Raw genomic sequence first — 27687 nt, 5'->3', positions numbered from 1 at the left:
ATTTATAAAAATAAAGGTGGGATAAAAATAAAATAAATTAAATTAAAGCAACATTTGCCTATAAAACCACACTGTACTTGCTAATTTTTTTTCTCATTGTCATCTCTTGCACCCTTCCAATCCAATCTGAACTTGGTCAACAACTTTCCACACTTACACTAATCCCTGTATAGTTTTTGCAATCATTGCTGCTATGTTTGCCTTTCTGTAACAGAACAATAAAGGACTACATCCAATCATCAACTACACATGAAATATTCACGTAATTTGCAACTTGCCAAGCCACTACTCCATAAGTAAATTACAACCATGCTTCAAGATTTCTCTAATTATATCATTATATAATTATACCGCAGCCTTTTGGGTTTTTTTTTTAAAAAAAACATTGTCACAGAATCATGTTCTATGAGATGGGCAACTATAAAAAATATATGAAGAAATATGAGGAATACATTTCATTTTGTTTTTCTTCTGTTTAACAATAACATAATAGCATTCATTTCAATTCCACTTGAGGTAACTTGAGTCTGAAATTACGGAATTACAGCTCCTAATATCCTTCAGTACAGTAGTGGCATAGTAGTGGCATTCATGTGTCTTCTACATCAGGGGTCCCCAACCCCCTGGTCCTTAGCCTGTTAAGAACTGGTCCGTGCAAGTGAAAAATAAGCTTCATCTGTGCGTATGTGGGATTTAAGTAGAGTGTGAAACCATCCTCCCCACCCATCTACCCTGGTCCATTGAAAAACTGTCTTCCACAAAACCGGTCCTTGGATGCCCAAAAGGTTGGGGATTGCTGTTCTACACTTCAGGATATTCACTAAGTGCTGCCTTAGTGGGGGGAGAGATAAGAACACAAGAGGCCCAACTTTAAACTTCTTGGTCAAGCCTTCTTGGGCAGGCAAAATCAAGCTTTTATTCTCCATCATGATTTCACTCCCCTTCCTCTCCCCAGTGACTTCTCCCCCACCCCGTGCCCACCCACCCCCAGTTTAACAGGCCAAGGCTTTCCTCATTCTCCCTTCTTAAGAAGAGCTGGGCTTCCTCTGCGCTGGAAAAGATCATTGAACCGAATTGACTCTGAACAGAATTGGTGCCCATTGGGCTCCTCTCTGAGGGTTGAGGCTAACTAAGCCTCAGGATAAAACTCCAGATGAGAGGGAGGGAGGGAGAGAGAGAGAGAGAGAGAAAATGAGAGAGAGAGAGAGATTGAGAGAAAGAATAAGAGACAGAGAAAGAGAGAGAGAGAGAATGAGAGAAAGAATAAGAGAGAGAGAGAGAGAGAGAATCACAAAACCAATACTCGACGGCCTTTTCTTAATTCACTTCACCGGCGGAGGCACGCCCGTTTTGCCAAGGCTGGGCGGCTGCCTTGGGTTTTTTTCCTGGGCTCATCTTCTCAGAGCTGGGAAATAACAAAATAACAATAATAATAATAATTAAAAAGGCGCGAACAAGCATTTGCCTACGCCCGCAGCCGCCACCCCGGCCTTTGGCCGCGTGGCTCCCCCGACGAAGCGACCTATGTTAGTTTGGCACTTTTTGCTCCTCCCCTCCTCACTCGGCTTTCGCCTCGTCGTCGCCGGCGTCCTCGGGATGCGGCCGCGCACAGCAGGATCGTAGCTCCTCGCTGCCGCCGGAGCTGCTCCGTCGCCGGCTCCGGGAGGGTTGTGGTGGTGGAGGAGGAGGAGGAGGGGAAGATTTACGGGCGGGCTGACTTGCCGCCGAGCCACGCTTGAGTAACCCGAGCTGCCGTAACCGCGCGGGAGGGACGTCACTCCCTCTAGCTAGCGGAGCAGCCCGGCAGCGCCTCTGCCTTCCCGCCTCGGCGCCCGGCCATCGCTCGCGCCTGGAGTGGAGCGGGGGGGGGAGGGGGGAAGAACTGGGCGAGGTCTTGCCTTCCGCGCGAGGAGAAGCGGAGGCGCGGCAAGCACCTCACCTCAGGCGGATTCCTCAGCCACGTTCCCCCCCCACCCTCGCCGCCGCCTCCTCGGGTCACCGTTTTTTTTTGTCCCCCCCTCCCCTCTCTCTCGGGGGGTGGGTGGGTGGGAGGGGGGCAAGGTGAAAGTGAGCGGGTCAGGTTGGCCCCGATGCAGAACCTGAGCATGGAGCAGGCAGCGGGAGGAGGGCGGGAGGCTGCCTGTGTTCGGCGGCGCTGCTACTAGGATCGGAAGCGAGCCTTGCCCGGCGGCCCCCCGATGAGATGAGATCTCGCAAAGGGTAGCCCGGAGGGAGAGCGAGAGCCAGCAAGAGGACCGAAGAGCCGGAGCTCGAAGCCGGCAAAGCTTCGAGGAAGGAGGCATCGCGCCCCGGGGAGGTGGAGATCGTGCAATATGCCAGTTCGCAGAGGTCACGTGGCGCCACAAAACACCTTTTTGGGGACCATCATCCGGAAATTCGAAGGGCAGAGTAAGTTCGCGCCCTGGGGGTGTTTGGGGAGGAAGGGGCTGGTGGGCGTCGGGGAAGGAAGGGACGGAAGACGAGTTTAAACTCAAAAGCGATCGGGCTTGTTTCTGGCATCCCTGGGTGGCTGAGTCCTATCCAAGACGGCGATCGGGGTAGTTTTCCTTCCCGCCCTCGCTTTGACACTTGGTTGGCAAATTGTTCTCTTTCCTTCTTTGGCACAAACGGGCCAAGACGAAAGGCAAATGTCTGTTTATGCATCTTCCCCCCATCTTTTTGTTTTGGGGGGGGGGAAGCTTTGGATGGCCTACCTAAAGTCCTGGAAGGGCAGCCAGAAAGTTGTGTGCCTGTTTTCTGCCTGGAAGTTGAAACCTTGACCTTTGGTTGCCCGAAAGATATTTGTTTGACTTGACTTTGTGAAAAAGTTTCTTGCGGGCCCTTTCTAAACTGGGCTGCTGACTAGGATGAATTAGGATTTTTTCTGGGGGAGCTGTAAGATCCTGTAGTCTGACAAAATCGGATGGTTAAAGCCCTGAGGGATAATAAAGACTCAAAATTTTACCTTAGGGGTAACCTTTTGTGAGCTGTCATAATGAAACATTAAAATTGTTGTATAAAACTGCAATAAATGATGAGTCCCTTTGGAAAGTTGTCTAACAATGAGTATTGAAGTATGGTGGCTTGCATGAGCTTTCATTTTAAGCATTTCAAGAACATTTGTTCTGAAAATAGGGTTAGAGCTGCAAGGTGCAATGCTGTAAGTGTTTCTGTAATCGTAAGGATTTACTTTTAGATAAGTGTGTATAGGATTACAAATTCAGTCTTTCAATTATGTGGTCACCTAGTCTGTCTCAATTCCGAAAAATGGAAAAGTATCTCATTGGAATGCAACGAGATAATAAATTCTAGATACGTTGAAACTAGCCTAGGAAGAATATAGGTAGATTGCTAACAATTCTATAATGATGCCATGGATGTCAAACTAACAGATTCCTACCCTGTAAAAGTCAGATAGTGCAACTTTTCTTGATGGAAGGAAGCTACTAAAGTTAGCGGACTTAATGATCTCTCTGTACGGAAGTACATCACAAGGCCATTGAGCGACAAACATTATGGCTGCTGCAAAGAGAACTTGTCAGTAATCAGGGACTTTTCTTTGGAAGATGACATGCATGAGAAATATTTCACAAAATGTGTGAATGAGGATGAGAGAAATCAAAACAGATGCGCACTGCCTTGCAGACTTCTCGCTGTGTCTTCAAGTGTAAATATGTTTAGCCTTTGGATAGCTCATGTGCACTTCTGCCGCGGGAGAGCTCTGATGAAGCTCGGAAAAGAAGTGAGGCAAATATCTTGTGCCTTGATCCTTAATGTTGTGACAGATGTGGCTTCAAGGTTGTGCCTGTCATTGAAAACAACAGGCTCAGCAAAACTGAGCGGGCAGTGCAGATTCTGTAGAGAGAGAATACACGGGTGAGTAAAAGTTCAAGTAAAATGCTCTGTTAGAGTACATGAATATCTTTAAGCTGTAAATTAATAATTGAGGCTATAAGTTGCTCCCTCCTACTCTCCTATAATCACCTAATGTTTTTGCAATTCTGTTGGATTACTTCTGCATAGGAGAATGAAAATTGGCCCAGTCAAAGTATCTTGCTTTATACAGTCAGGATTAGATGTGTTGTATAATTAAATTCTTTCACTTGGATTTTGTGAAAACAGGAATCCCACAGTCGTGTTTAGAGGATCATCTTACAGGGCGGTCGAGAGCGTTCAAATCAACCTGCGCTTGCAAAAGAGTGCTGGAGTGCCTCTAGGTAGCCCTCCGCCCCCCCCCCCAATTGTTTTCCTTCTCACTGTACAGTGCCCTAGATTAACCTCTGCTCTCAGATTTCTCTCTGCTTAGCACCTCAGGTAGGGCAAATACAAAAAGGCGTTCCTGTGCCAAATAAGTTTCATATTCAGAACATCTAGGTTGCATGCAAAGGTTCTCTATCTATGGCATCTCCTGTTAAAATGACCAAGTAATAAATGGATAGGAAATATCCATGTTAAAGACCTTAGAAAATAGATGGGCTACATATTTAGACAAGGGCTAGAAAGGTGCCAGGAGCTGGATTTCCCAAATTAGGTAGGAGGACAAAAAAAAAGAAACAAGGGGGCTCAGAGGACCACACTGAATTTTCATTTCATTTCACCACAGGCTAATAAAGGCAGCTTGGTTTTGCTGTACAATCTCATCATTTCCCCTCCTTCTGTTACATTAAGGACTATAATGCTGCAGTGTCCTTCTGACGGGCTCAAGTCATGTGTATGCCCTGGAGAGATCTGGGGCTAGATGGCCAACAAATCCTACAAATATAACTCATCTTTTAATGAGTAAAACTCCTGTTTTAGAGAACCTTTTAATAAGCAGGATACGTGCTAGCCTTTTTCATTCAAATAGGGTTCTTCAAATATTTAACAAAACTAACATCTACCGTGGTGGTGGGAAAGCTAGTTTTATCATCTATTAAATACATTTGTAGAATTGTTTGCAAGCCCAGTGATATTATCTTAACTTTCCTCTGGTTTGCCCCCCCCCCCCCCCGTTCCAACCAGTCCAAAAGCCTATTACAAAGCTTTCGTTAGAGTTCAGGCCCCAAGAAATGAAGCCTCTTTCAGTAGCTTGGCCAAGCAGTTCTCAGCACCAAGAAAAAAGCTTTTTTTTCAATAGAACAATAAGCCAGTATTAAGCTTTTCGCCCAGACTAAGCTTTGCAAGTGGCTTCCTAGAGTGGATTTCCCTCTCCCACGAAGTCAGCTGATTTTGAGTTTTAATTCTTCTGCATTCCATTGTGTCATTTTTAAAGAGCTTTGGTACACAAGAGTGGTATTAGGCCTCTACTAAAGCTCAACGTGTGTAGAAATTCGATGCAGGGACAGCCCTTCTCTAGACAGACACTTGAGGCTTTTGAGACATCACAAGAGTCTTGAAAAAAATGTCTTCTTGTTTTATTGCAGATAAAAAATTCATCATTGCTAATGCCAGAGTGCAGAATTGTGCGATCATCTACTGCAATGATGGCTTCTGCGAGATGACGGGGTTCTCCCGGCCAGATGTCATGCAAAAACCCTGCACCTGTGACTTTCTTCATGGACCAGAAACCAAAAGGCACCACATTGCCCAAATTGCCCAAGCGTTGCTTGGATCGGAGGAGAGAAAACTGGAGGTTACCTATTATCGTAAAGATGGTAAAGTAGTTTCCTTTCTTGCGTTTCTTTCAAAAGTTTGGAAAGCCAGCTTCCCATGATGGTTGAGATGCTCATTGGCTCTTGTGAACGCCTATGAAATGTGTGGTGCTTTTTTTTTCCCCTGGACATCCTGAACGTGTCTTTTATTGATGTATCAAAAGAATGCCAGTCCACCCATTCTAGGAAATTAAGAGAGGACACAAGGGACTGTTATCCTGAGTTACAAATTAGAGCCGTGTTTCTCAGCCTTCGCAACTTGAAGATGCATGCTGGTTGTGGTGTTCCTGGAATGGAAGACGACACATCTTCAAGTTATCAAGGTTGAGAAACACTGCATTAGAGGAATAGCCCCTACCACACCAGCAATCCACTTTACTTTCATTTAAAACACAGCTCTGGATTGGTGTGTAAGCAGGTTTCCATTTTTCATATGGCTAAATTACCGAATGGCTGAAGTGATGTGAATGATTCTCTTCATGTGGGTATTTCCAAAGAGATCTTGTTTATGGCTTAAGTTTTCAATTTAGTACACAACAGGAAGGAAGGAGGAAAGGATTCTATTTCTGGGCAAATTGTGTGTCTGTGATTGTGATGGTTTGAAGTTTAAAACTCAAATTCTATATGCAAGAATGTATGCTAAATATTTTACTATTTCCAGAGAATGATGATTCATATCTCTTCTCTCCTTATATATTTATTACTTTTCACTGAGTTCATTCATAGAATTTGTCAGTATTCTCTTTATTTTCTACATTCTCTGTTACAGTTAAGATTGTGAATGAATTGTTCCAAAGCAGTGTGTAAGGATAGTTTTCTCCAGATTTCCTCATTATAAATTTAACAGTGAATGTTCTTCAAAATTTGGGCTGTTTAGTATACTGGATTTTATTCCAACAATGTGTTCCAGTACTGTTTCCAGAAAAAGAATTTGAGATAGGTGCTATGTTCATGCCTCTGTATGGTCCAAAGCATCTTTTTTTGGAATTAAATCCAAAGCATTGCACAGGGCTATTGGCAATCTGAGAACAGTGAAGAATGTGCCCAATTGTTGAATCAGATTTTAAATACTGGATTGATATTAAAAATCCAATCACATTATATATAAAATGTGATTGTCATTCTAAAGGCAACTTTTATCCCTTGCATACATATGTAAACCTCAAACAAATTAAGGACTAATAAGTATTTTCCACTGTGGACTGTGTTGATCTATACTACGGTAATTGCTGCTTCACATCGTGGAATAAAAAAAACCTACATGGCAAAATATTTGAAATAAATGGTGAATTTGATTTGATAGACTAAGATGCTTGCTGCTATATAGTATATTTACATTTAAATGATCATCTATTGTTTCAAATACTGAGTAATAACTTTGGGGGAAAATGTTTAAAATTACCTGTTTCAAAGAGGTCAAATCACGTATTTTTAAAGGCTTAACTGATTTCAAATTGAAATAACTTTATTGTGCTCATTAACCAGTGGAATTTTTAACTGATTTAGATTTGCACAATGAATCATTACTTTCAATAGGAATCATATAATATTTATTTGCTTATGAATTTAGAATGGACATTTATTTGTCAAAATGTATCCAGGTAAGGGAGTAACAATGCTAATTATTTCTCAGGACTTCATTTATTTTAGTTTCTGATTATTCAGTTACATAACCATGTTGTTCTTCTATTGCTGTTTGCACTGTATATCTGTTTGAAGGACAAATGCAAATTTGTAATATATTCAAATTGTGAGCTTTAATTAAGCTTTGGAGACCCACCTGTGCGCCGTTTACATTCATTTGAAAATTGTGACAGTGAAAGGGATCATAAAATGACAATTGAACTTTAAAGAAGCTGTGACTCTTGTATCTCTTCAACGGTTGTGGTGATGTTGGTGGACTGGAAACAAAATAAGCACAAATTTTAAAAAGCTCGAATATGCACATTTCCTTAAAACAATGTCTCCAGATCAGGGAAAAAGTATGTCTATTGTTGCAAATCATCATCCTCTTTTAACAACCCCATAATCCCTTGCGGGGTAGAGTCTGGGCAACGGAATGGAGCTGAGTGTTTACTGGCCGGATGCCCTTCCTGTCGTCAATGCGGAGTTTGTTTCAGCAGATATATTCTCAACGTGCCCAGAGAGAGAAACATTTGCCTCTACCTAGGATTGAACTCACAGCTTCCTGATTGTGAGGCGAGAGCTCCACTTCTAGGCCACCGCACCACTTATGTCTATTCTCGCAAATGTGATTGTGAATATTATTTATATTCTTCATTTATTTTGTCAAATGTCTGTGGTGCCCTTCTTTTAGGACCCTAGATCATTTTCTCAGTAACTCTCCTACTGCAGCTTTCACAGATGAGAGAGATCAAAAGGAACTAGAGAGAGGAAGCATCATCATAATGCAAGACCCTCTTTCTTTGTACCGGTACATACATCAGTCTCACATATATACACAAAAGAGTTGGCCTAAGATCAAGAAGCTGCAACTCCCAATCTTGCTGGATTTGATAGAACAAAGATTAAGATGTTGGCCTTGTCTAAGCAACAGAGAATCACCACAATTTTATGTCTTCCATTGTATTCAGAAATAGGTCATCTGTTCAGAACTTCAGCTTCAGATTAGTATATTATTAGTTGTTTCGGTAACAGACAATGTAGGTCTCTCACAGAGATTGCTAACACTGTTACCGTATTGCAATTCTCAATTCGCTGGTTTTTAAACATACATGAAACACTTGGCAGCCACTAGCTTATGGTGAAGAGATGCAGAAAACCGTAACATTTTGCTGCCTTCTAGCGATCATCTGGCTTTTTGCAGCCTAGTAACTCCGGTAAAACCAAATAGGTAGGTAGCACAAATACTATTTTTATGATTGGAACAAGATTATTTAGAAAGCTTCGTGACTGAATGGGGAAGGTACACCAGTGAATTCTTGACTCTTCTTATTGTGCACCATGAATTATTTGCCTTTGTAATGCTTCTAAAGAATTCTAGCTTTTTGTATACAGTGCCAGGCCCAAGGAACTGAGGAGGACATGAGGGGTGACTTCAGAGTGGTTTATTATTGTTCAGCCGTAGACAGAAATCTTGGCAGATGTACCTGCATAATTATTAGATATGCACATTGGATTGCTGGGGAGAGATGTTTGCCTTCATCTTTTTCCTACATAAAGGATTCCAAGCTATGTTGTCTCTTTACTCTCTGGAAAAGAGCCCCTCTCTCCTGTGACACTGCATTATATTCTATCACATCAAGTAGTCCTCAATTTACGATGAAGTTACTACAGAGCTCCTCATGGCTATTTACGATCTTAATTTAAAGTTTTAATGCCTCCCCAGTCACATGATTGTAGCTATGGTGGTGTAGTGGTTAGAAGGCAGTACTGCAGGCTAATTCTGCCAATTGCCAGCAATTTGATCCTGACTGGATTGAGGTGGATAAAATGAGGACCCAGATTGTTGTGGGCAATATGCTGACTCTGTCAATCATTTAGAGAGGGCTGTAAAGCTCTGTGAAGCAGTATATAAGTCTAAGTGCTATTGCTATTAGATACTCTGGCCTGCATTTAAAGCTATTTGAAGCATCCTGTGGTGATGTGATCACGATTTACAATGTTTTTTTTTTTTTAAATCAGAAACCAATGTTTGCTTCTGGTTTCTGGCAAAAAATATTCATTGCAGACAATGGATTCACTTAATGACTCTGATATTCACTTAGCAACCTTGGCGTTGGCTTAATGACCATGGTGATTCATTTCATGAGTGCCATGGAAAAGACCATAAAATTGAATGCAAATATGTGATGACCTGCTTAATGACCATCATGACTTAATTCAAGCTCAATTATGGTCATAAGTGGAGGACTACCTATCAGTCTTTCTACATCTAAATGGAATACAAAACTTAGATAGCTTCAGTCTAAATTACAGTAGTGGCCAAAATTGTGGAAACCTTTTGGGAAAAGTATATTGTCTAAAACTAGCTAATAACACCAGTTTTTGGGGGGAGTAGTACCATAAAATTATATATCAATGGAAAGATAATTTAATCAAGAATGTAATGCAATAACTTTTATGAAGGATTTGCTATTAGAATAGCAGTTATAGTATAAAGAAGAAAAGTGAAACACGTAGAAGAAATGAGATATACAAAAATTATCATGTCAGTAATACTTAGTTGGGTAACCTTTAGCATGAATTACAGCCTTACAACATCTTCCCATGGAGTGAGTCAAGTCTTTTAATTCTGCAGCTGTTATAATGTGAAACCAAGATTGAATGATTGCTTCTATTAACTGGGTTTTATTGCTGCTTCTGACTAACAAGTTTCTTTAGTCGGTTCCATAGATTTTCAATTGAGTTAAGGTCTGGGCTATTCCCAGGCCATTCCAGCAGTGGAATATTATTATCTTGAAACTCAAAAAAAAAAAAAAAAGTGGTGTTATTAGCCATCAAACCTCAAAAATATACTTTTCCCAAAAGGTTTCCACAATTTTGGCCACTACTGTAGACTTTTGTGGGCCCATGTGTTGTGTGAATACCAGCCTGTTGTTTTAAGTTCAGCCACTACCCACGGAAATGACAAAACGGACAGATTTCCAGTTAATGGGAAGTTTGTAAAACAACGTATAGTGGGAAACTTGTTACATTAATAGTGAATTGAGTGGCTATGCTGGATAAGGAAGTTCTATTCTTCAGATACGAACTGCCTAGGGGATAAAGGCAGGAGGAACTCAGAGTAATTACGAGCATCTGGAATGCAAGTGGTTAAAAGAAATACTGATGTGGAAATTAAAAAGGAAGGCTTGAGCTTTGCAGGAACTGCTTATTGACCTTTAAAATGTATTAGAAGTTGTGTGCAGAACCTTCAAAGGTTGTAATCACACCTTTGTGATTACATATGTACATGCCCATACCATCCCTTGCAGTTGATTATGAATTCATTGGAATTACTGCAAACGCGTTTCAGTTTATTTGTCCCTGAAAATGAGATATTACCTAATTTTTCTGATCTTAGGATAGTGACTGAGTCATAACAACAATAAGCATATCTGCTTATACCCAGTGAGAAGAAGTTCCTTTGTACTAAATAGAACAGGAATGTAGCAGAAATAGAGTACCACAATGCCCTCAGTCCCTTTTATTGACCATATTGGTTAGGGAAGTTGGAGTTTCACAATATCTGGAGATCTATCTGTTGCTCAGTACTGAGAGATACAATTGCAGGTTAAAAAAACATTTTCACAGCAATTAACCTTGGTTTTCTTGGATAGCAACCTTGAAATGTTCCTGGATTCATTACCTTCGTGGGAAGCTAAGCACAGCAACACTTCCATGGTCTTTAAAAAATTACTGTATGGAATTATGCATGTAATTGTTACTGCTACTTCCATTATAGCATTGTGCTTAAGTTGCATTCCTTTCCTAGTTCTGTTTATCTAATAGAGTCATTTGGCTAAGATTTTGAATCTTATGCCACATACAAGCTATTACTCGGTGGCTTACCGGTATTATAAAATAGTCAGAAAGAAGCAAAAAAATTCTTGGAGATACATTGCAATGGGGTTACTCTGGCCTAAAAGCAGAATCTACATTCTTTTTGATTCTGAGACTATCCTATTCATAGTAGAGGAAAGGTTAAAGTATAGAAATATATGTGAATCTTACGTCCAATTGCATCAAAATAAAATGTTCTCCAAAATTGCTAAACCAGGAAGTATTTTAATTCTGAATAACAACTGGTACTCTTCATGGTTTTTTTTCCCCATAAGCTTCATAACATCCGTTATAGTATACAATCTTTTTTATTATTATTTTTAAGGACTGATCTGATTAGGTATCTTTGGAGGTAAAATACATAGCACATCAATATTTTTGTTTTAATAAAGTTATTTGCCATGGAAATATGTGACAGCGCTTCCTTTGAGGACTTCATTTTGCCATTGAAGTCATTATTGCATAAATCACTCTTGACAGCTGTAAAATATTGCTTGAGGTGATAAAGCTGTAAAGCTTTGACATAAAAGCTATAATTGTAGAAGGATTGAGGATGGGATGGCATATTCAATTGAAGGATATTGTAGTCTGTTGATCCTTTTTGTGTAATAGGTATACAACAAGGCTCTCAAACTGGGAAACATCCAAGAACAAGTAGGTCCCGTGAAGACGGATTATTGACAGGAGGGTGTACTTGTGCCCTGCTACCATGTTGGTGGAGAAATGTTTGGAGAAGTGCAAGGGCAGGAGGTAGACACTGTTAAAATGAGAAGTGGAAATCATGACTCCAAAAGAATTCATTTTGTTATTCCAGAGAGCAGTACCATTTCTTCTGACTGATTGGTGAACATTGGTGGTGAACGGATGAACTAGTATTAAACTGATCAATCAATAGATTTATAGTTTTAAAGGTGGATAACTTAATGTATGCACTCAGCTAAAAATACATATTGTTGTTACCATTTTCCATAACCCTTAGTGAAATGTTCATCTGATGTATCACCCAGTGAGGTAAGTTATTAATATGTTTTTATCAATGGATATTAGACATGACAACATAAGACTTTATGATGAAAAGAGTAAATAAAGACTGAAGAAGTTGCTGAATCTTACTGACCTTTGATCCATCTTGCTTGATATTATCTCTTCTGGCTGTAACCAACTGTCCAGAGTTTCGCTTAGAAGTTTCTTCCAGCGAGAGTGCCATTGAAACCAGAAACATACCTATTAGGAATATTAACAAATCACTATGAAAAAGAAATACAATATTTGATAATTCATATCCTGACAGCAGCAAGAATCACATTCGCGCAAATGTGGAAATTAGAAGATACGCCATTGGAGGATAAAATAATACAAAAAGTTAATGGAATGTGCAGAGATGGACAGGCTTACCAAAGAAATACAAGAAAAGGAAGATACAGAGTACTACCTAGTTTGGCAACGATGGTACGATTGGTTAGAGAAAAGGAAAACGAAATTAAAAATAATTAGTAAGATAGAAAGGGAATACCAACTAAGGAAACAAAAATCAAGAAATAAATTTAAAATATCGTTATATAATGAAAGATGTAGATATATATATAGAGAAATATAGACTACCGAAGTAACTTTCTTTTTTCTTAAGGCTCAAGTTGCAAGACTTGATTTAAATGCATAGTTTGTTTATGTTATGTATTGTATGTATGTTTTTGTTAGTCTATCTTTAATTAAATAAAAATTAAAAAAAAGTTTCTTCCAGCTCTATCTGAAGATTCAAGAAATTGACCCTTGGAAAGTAAGTGGCACTGAGCGATGCTAGGCTGGGTGAACAAACAGGCGGTTGTCTGTAGGATATTATTCTACAGTGTCATTTGACTCCATGTGATGGATTTTAGTAGGGGTTGTTCAAGGCATTCTGTTGCCTTAAGCAGAAAAGTGCCCTGGAAGTGAAGTGTTTGTAAATCTGGCCAAGTCATGTTGGCATTTGAGGCAGAAAGTCATAGTGATATTTTTCTTCCTTTCTCCAACCATAGCGATTAAATAACCAACAACTTGTTTCTCAATAGCCTTTCAAAATCAATGCTATAAAAATAAAAATAAAAATCTGGATGGCCGCTGGATGGCAACAAAATGTTTTACTGCCTTCTAGTGGTCATCTGGATTTTTGCAGCATAGGCCTTGTAGCCTGTTAGCTAACTTGCTTCTTTTCCTAGATTTGATATACTGCTAGCTACCATAGGCTCTTAAACAAATTTTAATTTAATAAGTATATTGACAGTTTGCAATAAAAAAGGCCAATCCTTTCAGGGCAGCCAAAATGATCTGGTAGAGGAAGTTGGTTTTTAAGTTATTAAATTATCTGCTGTTATTAAGTTGAAAAAAAAACAACAACCCTAGTGTTGGATGCCTATATAGCCGGTATCATTACCAATGTCGTAGGACAGGAGTCTGCATTTTCCATAGAGCATAGCCTGACTGTGTGATTTGAGTATTTCTCATCTAAAATGGAAACTGACAAGTTCATCGATTTTCTGTTGGTTCGTGATATACCAATTAGTATTGCTGGCACTGCATACACTTGGATTCCTACAGAGAACATGGACCTGTCCCAAGGACAAATTTGGCTCTCTTTTCTTGCAATATTCTTGTAGAGGTAGTCCTCAATTTATGACCACAAAATGTATGCTGCTAATTGAGACATTAGTTAAGTGAGTTTTGACCCATTTTTGATCTTTCTTGCCACAGTTGTTGAGTGAATTCCTGCAGTCGTTAGGTTAGTAACATGGTTGTAGAGTGAAACGGAGCCTGAGTGAAAAGGAGCCTGAGTGGCACAGCAGACTAATGCTACTGTTAAAGGTAGTATTTAGCTTCCTGCTGCCTGCAATTACTGCGAGTTCAATTCTCACCAGGCTCAAGGTTGACTCAGCCTTCCATCCTTTCTAAGGTGGGTAAAATGAGGACCCGGTTTGTGGGGGCAATAAGCTGACTTTGTATAAATATACAAAAGGATGAAGGCTATTGCTTAACGCATTGTAAGTCGCCCTGAGTCTCCGGAGAAGGGCGGCATATAAATCAAAATAAAATAAATAAATAAATAAAAAACCTGGCTTTCCCATCGACTTTGCTTGTCAGAAGGTCACAAACGGGGATCACATGACCCCCCGGGACACCACAACCGTCATAAATATAAGTCAGTTGCCAAGCATCTGAATTCTGATCCCACGATCATGACGATGCAGTGGTTGTAAGTGTGAAAAATGGTAAGTCACTTTTTTCAGTGCCATTGTAACTTTGAGTGGTCACTAAATGAATGTTTGTAAGGACTACCTGTAGACCTGGTAGGACTACCCACATAGACTTTAGATTCCACTTTCTTTTTTTGCTGGAATGTTGAAATCGACTAGCTTATGCTAGTGTAACATGGCCATTGGTGAGAAAAAGCAAAAGCAATGAAGTGTGCCACCATTTTTATAAAATGGTGACACAAATGTTCTAAAGCAGAACTTCAGGACATATGCTTTTGGATTGTATATGGATCCTGGGTTCCCTTTTGGAAGCGCTCTGGCGATGACTGAAAATGGTAATATTTTTCCAAGTCACCAAGTGCTATTGTCAGCTGTAGTATCTCATTCAAAAATACTAAGTAGATCCCTTCTGCCCTTGTACTAAAAATACTAAAATTCACACACACACACACACACACACACACACACACACACACACACACACACAAACACACAGACAATGTAGTACATGTATATATATGTGTGTATCAGTGGTGAAATCCAATTTTTTTTACTACTGGTTCTGTGGGCGTGGCTTGGTGGGCGTGGCAGGGGAAGGATACTGCAAAATCTCCATTCCCACTCCACTCCAGGGGAAGGATGTTGCAAAATCTCCATTCCCACCCCACTCCAGGGGAAGGATGTTGCAAAATCTCCATTCCCACCCCACTCAGGCCAGCCAGAGGTGGTATTTACCGGTTCTCCGAACAGCTCAAAATTTCCACTACCGGTTCTCCAGAACCTGTTAGAACCTGCTGAATTTCACCCCTTGTGTGTATGTATAAATACACACACACATAGACATACACACATACACTATCTCATTAACCACACCTTTTGATGGTAGCTCAGTTACCCTACTGCACTATTTCAGTATGATGATCTTTGGAATATTAAAACCACTCTGGTTCCTTCAAACAATGAATCTGTTTTCAATTTGAATATAGTTATACCATTGTACCTGGATGTAAGGAAATGGGTAAAATGACATACACACACACACACACATAATGTAAAAATCATATTAACAGTAAATATTATAAAAAGAGAGAAATAAACTCTAGGCAAAGAGGGAATAAAAATAGCCATCTTAGCTATTTTTCTTACATCTTGTAAGAAACTTGCAATCACAGAATATTTGACAGAACCCAGCACTTTCATTTTCACATGTTGATTTTTAATATCAAGAATAGATCTGATTCCTCTGCCTTCTCCCCTCCCCTGCCCCTGTTTATTATCCAGTTCACTAAAAATCTTTTAAAAGTCACCAAAGTAGAACCCTTATGCCCTTGTAAATATCTGCTTTGTTTTACAACAGCGATTACTAATAGCATCACAAACTACACAGATAAGACACCACCAGCTTTCTTACTGAGAACATGTAAAATGTATGTGTAATATATAAAGAAGAAAATATATAAAGAAGGAAATTGGAGATAGAATATGTTGCATCTGTTTCTAATGCTGCCATAAGATTTTGAACTGCAGAATGATTAGCGCTAACAAGATTTCAATTCACTCAATATTCTGTATTATGAGTTCATTATATTTGCAATGAAGCTGACTTTCTTCAGAGGTTAATTGCCAGTGGAGTGATTTTACTCCTAGTATTTCCATCGGAGGATGGGAGAAGTTCCTATAATCTCTTCCTCCCAGATGAAGGAGATAGTTGTTATTAAGATTCCACTTTGGTGATGATGTTATGTCACCTATCAAACTTCACACTTTCTCTCTTACCTCTGTAACAAATGCTGAAATTTGACACTGAGGATCCTTACGTCTTGTACTTAATATATGAACGTTTGAAGGCCAGACCTTGTGCTCTAGAGGTGATAAAATTGATTACTGTAGGGCCACCTGCCAACTCAGATTCTTTTTATTAGTTATATGTGTTCCACCATTCTTCATCTCAGCAGCTCAGAATAGGTTATATTTAGTTCCCAAACAAATGCCTGATAATACTTGTTCCTTCTTTCCCTTCTCTCCATCTATAATGCACAAAGGTAATGGTTAAAAAGTCAAACCATAGAACAGCTCTGTGGAAACGGAAGAAAAGTTTTTGTACTATAGACAGCACCAGCATGGTCAATCTACTCGTCCATGATACATATGAATAAAGACCAGCCACTGAAAATGCCACAACAATTCAATGAACACACTCCCAGGGCTTCCAGGAAGCTCAGTTTGAAGGATAGAACCAATCCCAAATTGGTGGTTTATTGTTTGGGGGGGAAAAAACCCAGCCCAATTTCCTACCCATCGTTGATATATTTTGTTGAGTCTCTATTTTACTGTTTACATAGCTGCCTTTTAACCTCATATGAGCTCAAGAGGGATAAGTGGCTAGTGGCCCAGATGGCTTTCTGGATGTATTTGTGTGATACCAAATGAAGTGGCATCTGAGATCTCTGGATGCCATCAGATGCTCCTTTTTAAAACTGTCTAGCAGCAAACCAGCTTGTGTATTTTTTCCCTCAAATGCCCTGTTCTGTTTATGAATTTAGTGCTCAAACCTCAGGGCATCACTTGGGAGTTATCAGATGCATTCATAAAGAAGCTGAATTTCGGCGCTGTTCCTATTTTGTAATTTCATCCTGCAAGATTCCAGACTGAGCTAGATTTGAAACCAAGCTTTCCTCGCTGCTGCTGCTGCTACTCTCATTTCCTGCTCACCTGCAGTTTGACACTCACTAGATATTTTGATCACCTTGGAGAAGCACTGCATACTGCACTGTGCCCTATCTGGATCTCCAAGCTATAAGAGTATGCATAACTGCACATTCTATTCTTTCCCAACTGAAAGTCAATTTCCTAAAACAGAGGTCTATGAAATAACGATATGAAAGTATAGAGGTTTTTGGTGGTATCTGTTTAATGGGGATAATGTCTACTTTTGGTGTGTGTGTGGGTATTGTCCAAATTGTACATTGTGTCCATGCTAATTTCTCAAATAATATCATTTCAAGTAGCTTAATCCTAGTCTTTCCTAAGGCAATTCTTGGAGTTGCCTAAGGTTCCTTTCTGCCTGCTGGCTACAGGATTGAAACAGAATCCACACACCAATATATCTCCATTACTTTAAAGTTTTGCCACAAGGATAACAGCTGACCTGAGCAGATATATGTTTGTTTTATGAACAAGAGTAGTGAAGTTGATAATGGAGTTTGTGGGGAAGTGGCATGGTAAAAAGGATTAAGTTAAAATGTAGGCAATCTAATGTTCTTCAGATGGTTTATGCTACAGCATCCACATTTACCCCTTGCTTATGGTTGTTGATAGAAGTTCAATATATCTTGACAGAAGTTCAGATATCTGAGAGACATCATGTTTCAAGAGCCTTGATAGTACAGTGGTTTAGTGCACCCTGTTATTAACACAGCTGCCTGCAATTTCTGCTGGTTCGAATCTCTCCAAGGCTCAAGGTTGACTCAGCCTTCCATCCTTTCTAAGGTAGGTGAAATGAGGACCCAGTTTGTGGGGGCAATAAGCTGACTTTGTATAAAATATACAAAAGAATGAAGGCTATTGCTTAACGCATTGTAAGCTGCCCTGAGTCTCCGGAGAAGGGTGGCATATAAATCAAATTAAAAAAAAAAATGTTGCTTGCCTTGAATGAAGCACAGACAAATTACATTGGAGACCCAGGCTATGAATGTAGATTGACCCACTCTTATTTTTTCCAAGTCCCTGAAAGTATTTTGTGTAGTTTTTATCATGAACTTAGTCTTTAGAATTATTCTTCTGTTGGCTGCTTTCTAATTGCCAGGTGGTTGTATCAAGATTTAATCTAAGGAGGATGGGTGTTTCTATTAGTTAATAGCTACTAATTGTTAAGTATATCAATGATTATGTTTGTGCAAACTGAAGAAGCTACTTTAAATGTTTAGACAGAGTGATTTGGTGATGTTGTTTTTATTGTTGCTAGCAAAAATACCAAACGTTTAAATGTTGTTTATTGTATTTGGATTATACTATGATCCAAACATAATATACTACCTATATTATTTCAGGCAAATGACTGTCCAGTCTCTTCTTTTTTATTTTATTTCTTTTGAGTTTTCCTTTTTTTGGTCTATAATATAAAATACAAAAATATAACAACAAATAATAGGAAAACTAGGAGAGGGAAAGGGGAAGGGAAAAGTGTAGAAAAGAAGGGAAAAAGAAAAGAGTTTGACTTCTGACTTTCTTTGGTTCAGTGGAATAAGACAGTAACATGAAGACATTGTCCAGTCTCTTCTTAAAAGAGCAGCCACAACTTCTAGAGTCATTCCACTGATTAATTGTTCTAACTATCAGAAAATTGCTCCTTAGTTCTAGGTTAGTTCTCCTCTTCATTAGTTTCCATCTATTGCTTCTTTTTCTGCCTTCAGGTGCTTTGGAGAATAGGTTGATCCCCACTTCTTTGTGGCAGCCCCTCAAATATTAGAACACTACTATCATATCACTCCTAGTCCTTCTTTTCACCAGACTAGACATACCCAGTTCCTGTAACCGTTCTTCATATGTTTTAGCCTGCAGCCCCCTAATCATCTTTGTTGCTCTTCTCTGCACTCTTTTTTTTTCTTGCACTCATTAAATTATGGCAGATTGCCATATAAATGGCCTTTCAGAAAAAGGAGTGTTTTGTTGTTGCTTGTTTATAAGCATTTGTTTCAAAGATGGTGGATTAGATAGGAAAGGTTAGGGAACCTTGAAGGTTGGGGGCCATTTAGCACAGGGAGAAATAATCTGATTTCTGTTCTGAGAAGATTCTACAGTTGTTGGGACAAAGTGGGAAACGGGGACTGAGCAAATGTTGCAGGGACATCCAGCCTTTAAAAGTAATGGAGGATGAGACAGGAGTAGCCTAGATGGATACATAATGAAGCTCTTTCATTAAATAAGATAAGATAACCTTTATTGTCATTTTTTTACTATGATCACACTGGCCCACATTAAAAATGAAATTCTGTTGCCTGCTTTCAAAAGAAAGTATATATCTACCCATACACATACATAACACACACACATATCTACACCTGTACACATATCTACATATACGTATTAATCATTGTCTATTTTGAATACATAGCGGGAAGAGGAAATTTGGGAGTACACAAGGTTGATGTTATATGGAACAAAATTATGACTGAATCTGGATGTTCTGCTTCGGATCCCACAAAGCTTCCTCCCAGAAGATAACAGGGGGAACAGATCGTGAAGAGGATGTGTAGCATCCCAGACAATCCTGCGTACCCTGCTCAAGCAGTGCTTATATTCCATGTCCTGAATAGAAGGAAGTGAACTACCAATAATCTTTTCTGCCGTCCTCACCACTCTCTGCACTGCCTTCCTGTCCAAAGCAGTAATGCTTCCAAACCAGACAGTAATGCCATATGACAGTATGCTCTCGATCATCCCTCTATAGAAAGTGGTAAGGACAGACGAAGGAAGATGTACTTTTCTCATGCAACACCGAAAATGCAGGCACTGCTGTGCCCGCTTCACCAATGTCTCACATTAGTCATTCCCATTAAGGGTATTTAATACAAGATGATCAGGCATATTCTTACCAAAGCAAAGCATTTATTTTCAGAACATTAGTGAGTCATGCACTTGCCTTTTTCATTGAAATAAATTATTTATAAACGTTTAGTTTGCCACTAGTGAAAATCATCATGATCATCACCACCATCATCATTATCATCATCCTCAACCCACATTGCATACAACAATTTTTATATTCTTATATCAGGCCATTTAAATTTTCTACACATCTTTATGGCTATTCATTTTGTTTTATTTATAAAGCAGATGAAATTCTGTCATTTCTGATAGAATGTAGTAGTAATGCTCCACCTCTTTTTTTTTAAGCATGAGAATTTTTATCAGAGATTAAGCAGAGCAATGGAGCAAATCTCACTGAATCATTTTTCAAGTGATTTTCCAATACTTAAATTGGCAGGAATGATAGATTTTGTCATTAAATGCAGGTAAACAATTGCTTTTGTTTGGTTTGTAAATTTTTATTCCTTCTATATAGGCAATAAACTGAATTTTCATAAGAATGTGATTCTTTATTGGTTATAGCTATTGTTTTGTTAAAAATATCTCTCTAAGATTTTGAAAATGTATTGCAATGTATACATTTAGACAAAAAGGAAAGGAAAGGAAAACTGAGTGAAGTAACAGTAACATAATTGCTTTGATTGGAATAGAGAAAAATGGAAACAGTTGGAAATTATTTCATGCTTGTCTACAGTGAAAAATGATAGAAGCTGACTGGGAATGCTATTCGTTTACGAGATTTAGAAATATAATAAACGGAAATAGCATCTTATCCCATGCAGAACTCTATTTAAAAAGTAAGGATGAAATGAGTCTCTTTATTCCAGTTTTTTAGCTGGGAAATTGAGTCTAAGAAGAACCAGTGTAAAAATAGTTTATAACAGAACCAAAAATATATTGCTGAAAACAAAGACATGTTGTTCCTAATGAACCTGGTATCAATTAAATATAAACAAGAAAATAGATTTTAATTATACTGTAGCGATAAAATTATATATATGTAGAAAGAAAAGGAAAACATTTGCTTAATAGAATCTATTTTTATGTTTACCTTTTACTCAGTTAAGGGAGAACAATAATCCCTATGCACCATCTATTTGTAATATGATTTTGGAAGAGCAAAAGTATTACATATAACATAGGGATGCCATTCCATATGTAAAGGACACCAAATGGAGGAAGGCTGAAACTTTAATTATCTGAAACTCTGGATCTTGTAGAAAATTTGAATGGCATTTGAATGCATCTTGGAAGATGAGTTAAAATAATATCAAAGCGACCTTTCCTTCCTTCCTTCCTTCCTTCCTTCCTTCCTTCCTTCCTTCCTTCCTTCCCTCCCTCCCTCCCTCCCTCCCTCCCTCCCTCCTTTTTAAAAAACTTTCTTTGACAAACTTAATCAATAGCTTCCTCAAAGCGAGAGATAACCAGCCCTGGAGCTGCTGTCATACAATCACAGTATGTCTTCTGTCCATATACTCAGCACTCCATCCGTACTGCTGAAGATCTACAGAGCAAGCCTTTAATGAGCAGGAATGTATCTCTTGCAGGGCGGCATTCTTTTTTGGAGTGTCAGGGAGAGTGGCTTGAGATAACCCATCAAACACTTTTCTTTTGTACATTAGGAGAAAAAGTTCATTGCCTTGGTTCCCTTATCTGGCTCAAAAGCAGGAGGGAGAATTTTTGAAAACACCCCCCCTTTCACATCTTCTGTCATTACTTTCATCTTACACAGCAAAATGTTATTGAGCCATGCCTCTGCTTTGCATGTCCTCACGCCTACAGACCACCCAACCTTTCCCTGGTCTTTGTCACAGACTACCTTCACGCATTTTCCCACCGTCTAAAGGACTTAGGCACTTTTCTATCTGTCTGTCTTCCTTCTGCTCAGATGAGAATAGAGCTAGGAAGCCCTTATCCCTTATTTAGTGCCTGCTTATTTCTTTCGTTCACAAAATCACTCAACACCCCCTCACCCTTGTAGATTCTCAGCTTCTTTGAAGCATTGGTTTATCTGGTGAGATGCCAGGAACTTATTTGAAAGAAAGTTCTTGTGTCGCTTAATTCCAAGGTTCACAGTGTTCACAAATGAGGAAGATAAGACCAATGCTGGAAACGAATGCTAAAAAAGAAAAACAACTTAATATACAACAGGCAATGTGGAAGCATATCTTGTTACTAGACTGGACATGAACGATCTTAGCTCAAGCAATAGAAAGACAAAAATACGGTGGCTGCTTTGCTTTGAACAGTAAAATGTCTTGTGTGTATATATGTGTCAGCCTTGAAAGCCATATTAGGCCGGAAGCTTCAATGCTGCCACCTCCTCATATGTAGGAAAGTAGGAGAGGAGATTTAGGAGAGGGGAGTTAGTAGACATAATAGCATTCTTCCTATCGGTCAAGGTCAGGTGCTGGGTTGAGGTGGAATGGACGGTGATTGGAGCATGTGACCGACTGGGGAGAAATGGGATGGTTTTGGGAGCTTTGAATTACTGAAGGAAAGCCCGGGCTTTTCAGATTCGGGATTTCCCAGATGTGCCAGTTTACCTATTTCTAGTAAAGAGAACTTTGGAAAATGCCTGCTTCCATGTCTTTACTGGGAGTTGGGGGTTTTCTGGAACACTGACAGTATGTATATACACATACAATATACATATGATACACATACAAGATACATAGAACTGTATACATTATATTTGACCTACGGTATATAGTGCCACAGTTAAGGTGTCATACTGAAACCAGGAAGACTCAAATCACCCCTTTTTTAGATGTTTCTGGTTCCTTCGAGTCAACCAACGTCATAAGACTGATTATTCTCCCTATAAGCCATTGAGTTGGAGAGAGGGTAGATAACAGTGATAACAACGATGTATTGTTGTAGCAATAACAATTCTAGTATTAATAACAATAATTCTTATTGTTCTTGTTGCACAGCAGCAACAACAACAATAAGAATATCATGCATGCTGACGAAAATCTTCCATGTGCAGAACAGCATCCTACAGTAGATTTCAAGAAGGACCTGGATAATCTAGATCGGGGGTGTCATACTCAATTTCACTGAGGGCCGCAGCAGGGTTGTGTTTGACCTTGGCGGACTAGAGTGGGCATGGCCAGCTTGACGTCACTCATGTTGGGGGCCCCTGTGATGCCCTGAGAGTGCTGCCAGCGAAAATGGGCTCCCGGGCTCTGTTTTCAGCTGCCATGGCTTCCTGCAACCCTCTACCAGTGCAAATGGAGCTTGGGAGGGCCGCCCGTGGCCCCTGCGAGCTCTATTTTTGGTTGCGACAGGATCCTGCAACCCTCTGCCAGTGAAAATGGAGCTCGGGGGCTCCGGTTTTGCTGGCACAGACACTGCGGGCTGGTCTTTTGCAGTTTCCAGGGCAGCCCCGCTGGCCAGATATAAGCACTCCGCGGGCCTTAAATTTGACACCCCTGATCTAGATGATTTAGTAAGCAGGAAAATACAATAAGTGATCCCTAAGGTCCTTCCCAACTCATACTTAAAATGATTCTATGAATACTACGAACATGTATGAGGAATTAAAAGAACTCTTCAATTTCAGCTAGATGAGATTTCAAATGTTTGTAACAGTTAAATTGACGATACAATGAATTAGACTTGGAATTTTTTGATTTTTGCTCATACCCACATCTTTACTGGCAACAGGAGAAACACTATCCTATCTTAGAAACCTGACATTGCTTTCAAATATTTGTGGCAGTAAGAACAAAGTCCATGGCTTCCCTTTGGAGAGAGATGGCCATTTGTAATCATACACCAATCAGGAACAAATCAATTTTCATGCCAGCTTCATTTTCCTGCAATCAAATCTCAGGAATGGTTTTGTATTTATAGTTACACTGATGGTTTTCCTTTCTCGTACATGATTTACATAAGACAGCTTTCGTCTAATGTTACTAAGTGACAATCAGTTCTTATGATTATTGATATGTCAGGGATCACAACCCTACATGTCCTTGAATGTACATATATGCAAATGAAAGCCCACATTTATCTCTCTGCTGTGCTGAAACACATATTCATATTCATACACAAACGCTGTGATTTTGGTTGTATTTGAATTGCTGAATAGGGAAGGTTTAACCCTGTTCCTCCAGTGTGGGAGTAAAGTGTATGTCTCTGGAGGACCAGATTGAACTTTTCTTTCATCTTATATAAAGCTCCATAAGAAAAAAAAAATAGTTGCTTTTTTTTTGCCACAGGAACACAAGAAAAGGCTTTCAAATAAAACTGAAAACCAATGATTGAACCTTGGACTAAACTGAAATCACATCTCAACTCTGAATGGAGAGAGCTGCCTGTTCACGTTGAAGTGTACAATTTTGTCTTAGAAACCCTAAATAGATTAAGATTCGAGGAGCTGCTGGAATGCCTCACATAATCAGTCTATCCCAAGCTTTGCAAGGCTTAGAGAAGATCTTGGTTATGGTCCCATCCACATGCAAAGCCTAAGGGAGGACCTCTTCAGTGCTTTTGAAATACCTTCTTTTTACAGATTTGTTCAATCCATTGTTTAAGGTGGTTTAATGCAATATTAAAATGATTCATCTTTTATTTTTGTGAAGTAGTTTACCCCAATAATTGTTTTCTGCTAGTTGGATTTGATTGTAACCTAGATATAAAAGTATTTACTGCTTATTTTTATATTCAAATCACTTTACTGTGAATAGCAAGATACACATTTAATAAACAGCAGCTCCTTGAGGAGGAAAGGTTACTACTATATTGAGTCTTTTAAGTGTAAAGAAAGATTTATCTTCCACTTATTTGCTGATGTTTAATCCTAGTTAAAGCTGTCTCACTTCTTCATTCTGGCCAGGTGGTATTTCAGTCATCCACTGTGCTAAACGGTGTGACTTGTTCAACCATGGTTTATTGAATTGATTAAATTCACACAATGTATGATGACATAAAATCAACAATGGTTATGTTTATGGAGCATCCTAATCCAAATTCAGATAAAGCTGGCTAATTGCAATAGGTGAATCCAGTTACCTAAGTCAATGGCGTTCTTTCTATTGTTCTCTTTGGTATGTGTGTGTGTGTGTGTGTCTTGATTACTCTTTCAAATGGCAGTGCTTCGGTTAATAAACTTAAGAATTTGTCTCCAAAGAATTAAATGAAATCACAACTACAATAACAACCAGTTGCAAATACAATTTACATTAAGTTGTTTTACTATCAGACTTAAGTGCAATCTAGATTTACGTATCTACATTCGACAACAAAATTTCCATAGTCCCAATTTACATCTGATTTTATAAATGTTTTCTTACCCATATTAACTATATTAAGGCATTTGCAAAAACAGCTAGAGATGCTGATGGAGTAAATTTGATTCTGGAGTCTAGCTCAAGTGCATGCTAAGAATTTAGGTCTCAATAGACTTCTCTTACGCATATTGTATGTTCTTTTATTTGGCAAAATGCACTCAAGGATGAGCCAAAATATTTCTAAATACAAATATTTAGATATGTTCATTGCTTCTACCCTAAAATCTTTGATAGCCCCAAAGTGTGTATCCTATCCATTTGATCTAGTAAAAGAAGATAAAGAACTTTGAACTAAAAAGACCAATAAGTCCCAATACTCATGGTAACTGTCCCAATTTCTAAGCAGATATAGATCAAATCTAATCCACACCACAATTATTTCCCTTCTAATTTGCTTCTCTTTTAAGAAATCCATAATGCTTTAATTCTCCTCATGTAAGTGAATAAGTTTTTAGATTTTATTAGGAAGTCAGTAGAGTTTAACTGACTGAATAGATGAGGAGTACCTTAGACGACTGCCTTTAGCACAGCAATTTCTCCTAGGAAATGAAGTAGTAAGAAAAAATAGAGTCAGATAAGTTATTACAGAAAATAAAATGGGTTCATCCTCCTGTGGCCACACTAGGCTTCAGGTGGGTAGGCAGGCCAGACATCAGAAACATAATTGGAAAATCGGAATTACTGAAACAGAAGTTGGTATTGACTTTATCATTGTTGTTGCACCAGCTAACTGGTGCTTGTGATGGTCTGAGATAATTGCAGCTATTTCATTATCAGATCTAGACCATTTTGATCCATTTTTTTCAAAGTAGCTTATAGCCGATCTCTGCTCAGTAGCGTCATACAAATCCTTTTTGCACGCATGTGTAGCATGTAGTTGAATGGAAGCAAAAACATTGAAATATGACCTTTCCCCTTTCTCAAGTTCCCATTTTCTCCAGATTTCCTCTTACTTTTTTCAGTGCAGTACCTAGCCTACTCAATACTCATTGGGCTATTTTGGGAGGCTTCTGTAATCTTTAGGGTTTCTTCCAGCTAAAGATTTTTTTGGGAATGTTTGCCAGCTATATAGTTTTGTAGAGCCTACAAAGATCTCAGTTCTGTTTTTGTGATATAAGGTACTTTAAGGACAAATATTGGAGACAGAGAAGAAAGTATACAGAAAACATGGATACAGCAATAAATACACAGAAGGGGGGGTGAGTTTCAGTTCGGTTTTACTTGCTTTTTTAAAAATGTACCTTAGCATGCTCAGAAATTCTCCTGTGATTAGCAAATCTCAACCTGATTGTTATTTCAGCATAAATTCAGTTGTCTCAGGCAATTCGTATCTAGATCCGTTCCAGTCGGGCTTCAGGCCTGGGTACAGCACGGAAACGGCATTGGTCGCGTTGGTTGATGATCTCTGGAGGGCTCGGGACAGGGGTTGTTCCTCTGTCCTGGTCCTGTTAGACCTCTCAGCGGCTTTTGATACCATCGACCATGGTATCATGCTGCACCGGCTGGAAGGGTTGGGGGTGGGAGGCACCGTTTTACGGTGGTTCTCCTCCTTTCTCTCTGACCGGTCGCAGTCTGTGTTGACAGGGGGGCAGAGATCGACCCCGAGGCCCCTTATATGTGGGGTGCCACAGGGATCGGTTCTCTTGCCCCTTTTGTTCAACATTTATGTAAAGCCGCTGGGCGAGATCATCCGTGGTTTCGGGGTGAAGTACCATCTGTATGCTGACGACACTCAGCTGTACATCTCCACCCCGGACCACCCCAACGATGCCCTTGAAGTGATGTCCCAGTGCCTGGAGGCCGTACGGATCTGGATGGGGAGAAATGGGCTCAGGCTCAACCCATCCAAGACCGAATGGCTGTGGTTTCTGACGTCCCGATATAGTCAGCTGGTGCCATCGCTGGCTATTGGGAGCAAATCATTGGCCCCCACGGAAAGGGTTCGTAACTTGGGCGTCCTCCTGGATTCACGGCTGTCTTTAGAAGAGCACTTGACGGCCGTGACCGGGAGGATTTTTCATCAGGTCCGCCTGATTCGCCAGTTACGTCCCTTTCTAGATCGGGACTCGTTACGCACAGTCACTCATGCCCTTGTCACCTCTCGTCTGGACTATTGTAACGCTCTCTACATGGGGCTCCCCTTGAGGAGCACCCAGAGGCTCCAACTGGCGCAGAGTGCGGCCGCGCGGGTGGTTATGGGAGCAACGTGGAGCTCCCATGTAACACCTCTCCTGCGCGAGCTGCACTGGCTCCCGGTGGTCTTCCGGGTGCGCTTCTGGTTACCACCTTTAAAGCGCTCCATGGCTTAGGACCTGGTTACTTACGGGACCGCTTACTACCATCAATAGCCTCCCACCGACCAGTACGCTCCCACAGAGAGGGGCTCCTCCAGGTGCCGTCGGCCAAACAATGTCGGCTGTCGGCCCCTAGGGGGAG

At 39.8% G+C, this 27687-nt stretch overlaps 1 protein-coding gene across 13 annotated transcripts in view; it reads left to right on the top strand.

Annotated features, from left to right (window-relative positions):
• The first annotated feature begins 1608 nt into the window (after positions 1–1608).
• The window catches only part of KCNH7 (potassium voltage-gated channel subfamily H member 7), a 330241-nt gene continuing 304162 nt past the window's right edge, over positions 1609–27687 (top strand). For 5 of the 13 annotated variants that reach the window (XM_060687993.2, XM_060687992.2, XM_087881974.1 and 2 more), the window contains exons 1-2: positions 1610–2409; positions 5403–5633. In XM_060687993.2, coding sequence (XP_060543976.1) covers positions 2334–2409; positions 5403–5633 — 307 coding nt within the window. In that variant the 5' untranslated portion in view covers positions 1610–2333. Of the gene's footprint in view, positions 2410–2455; positions 3877–5402; positions 5634–27687 lie in introns of those variants that run through there. The other 8 variants (XM_034426418.3, XM_087881973.1, XM_060687996.2 and 5 more) reach the window with 4 other exon arrangements.

The sequence above is a fragment of the Pantherophis guttatus genome, chromosome 1, assembly GCF_059756535.1.
Source record: "Pantherophis guttatus breed Tessera chromosome 1, ASM5975653v1, whole genome shotgun sequence".
Lineage (NCBI taxonomy): Eukaryota > Metazoa > Chordata > Lepidosauria > Squamata > Colubridae > Pantherophis > Pantherophis guttatus.
The sequence above is the reverse complement of the archived record's forward strand: the minus strand, read 5'-3'. Positions and strand labels throughout refer to the sequence as shown.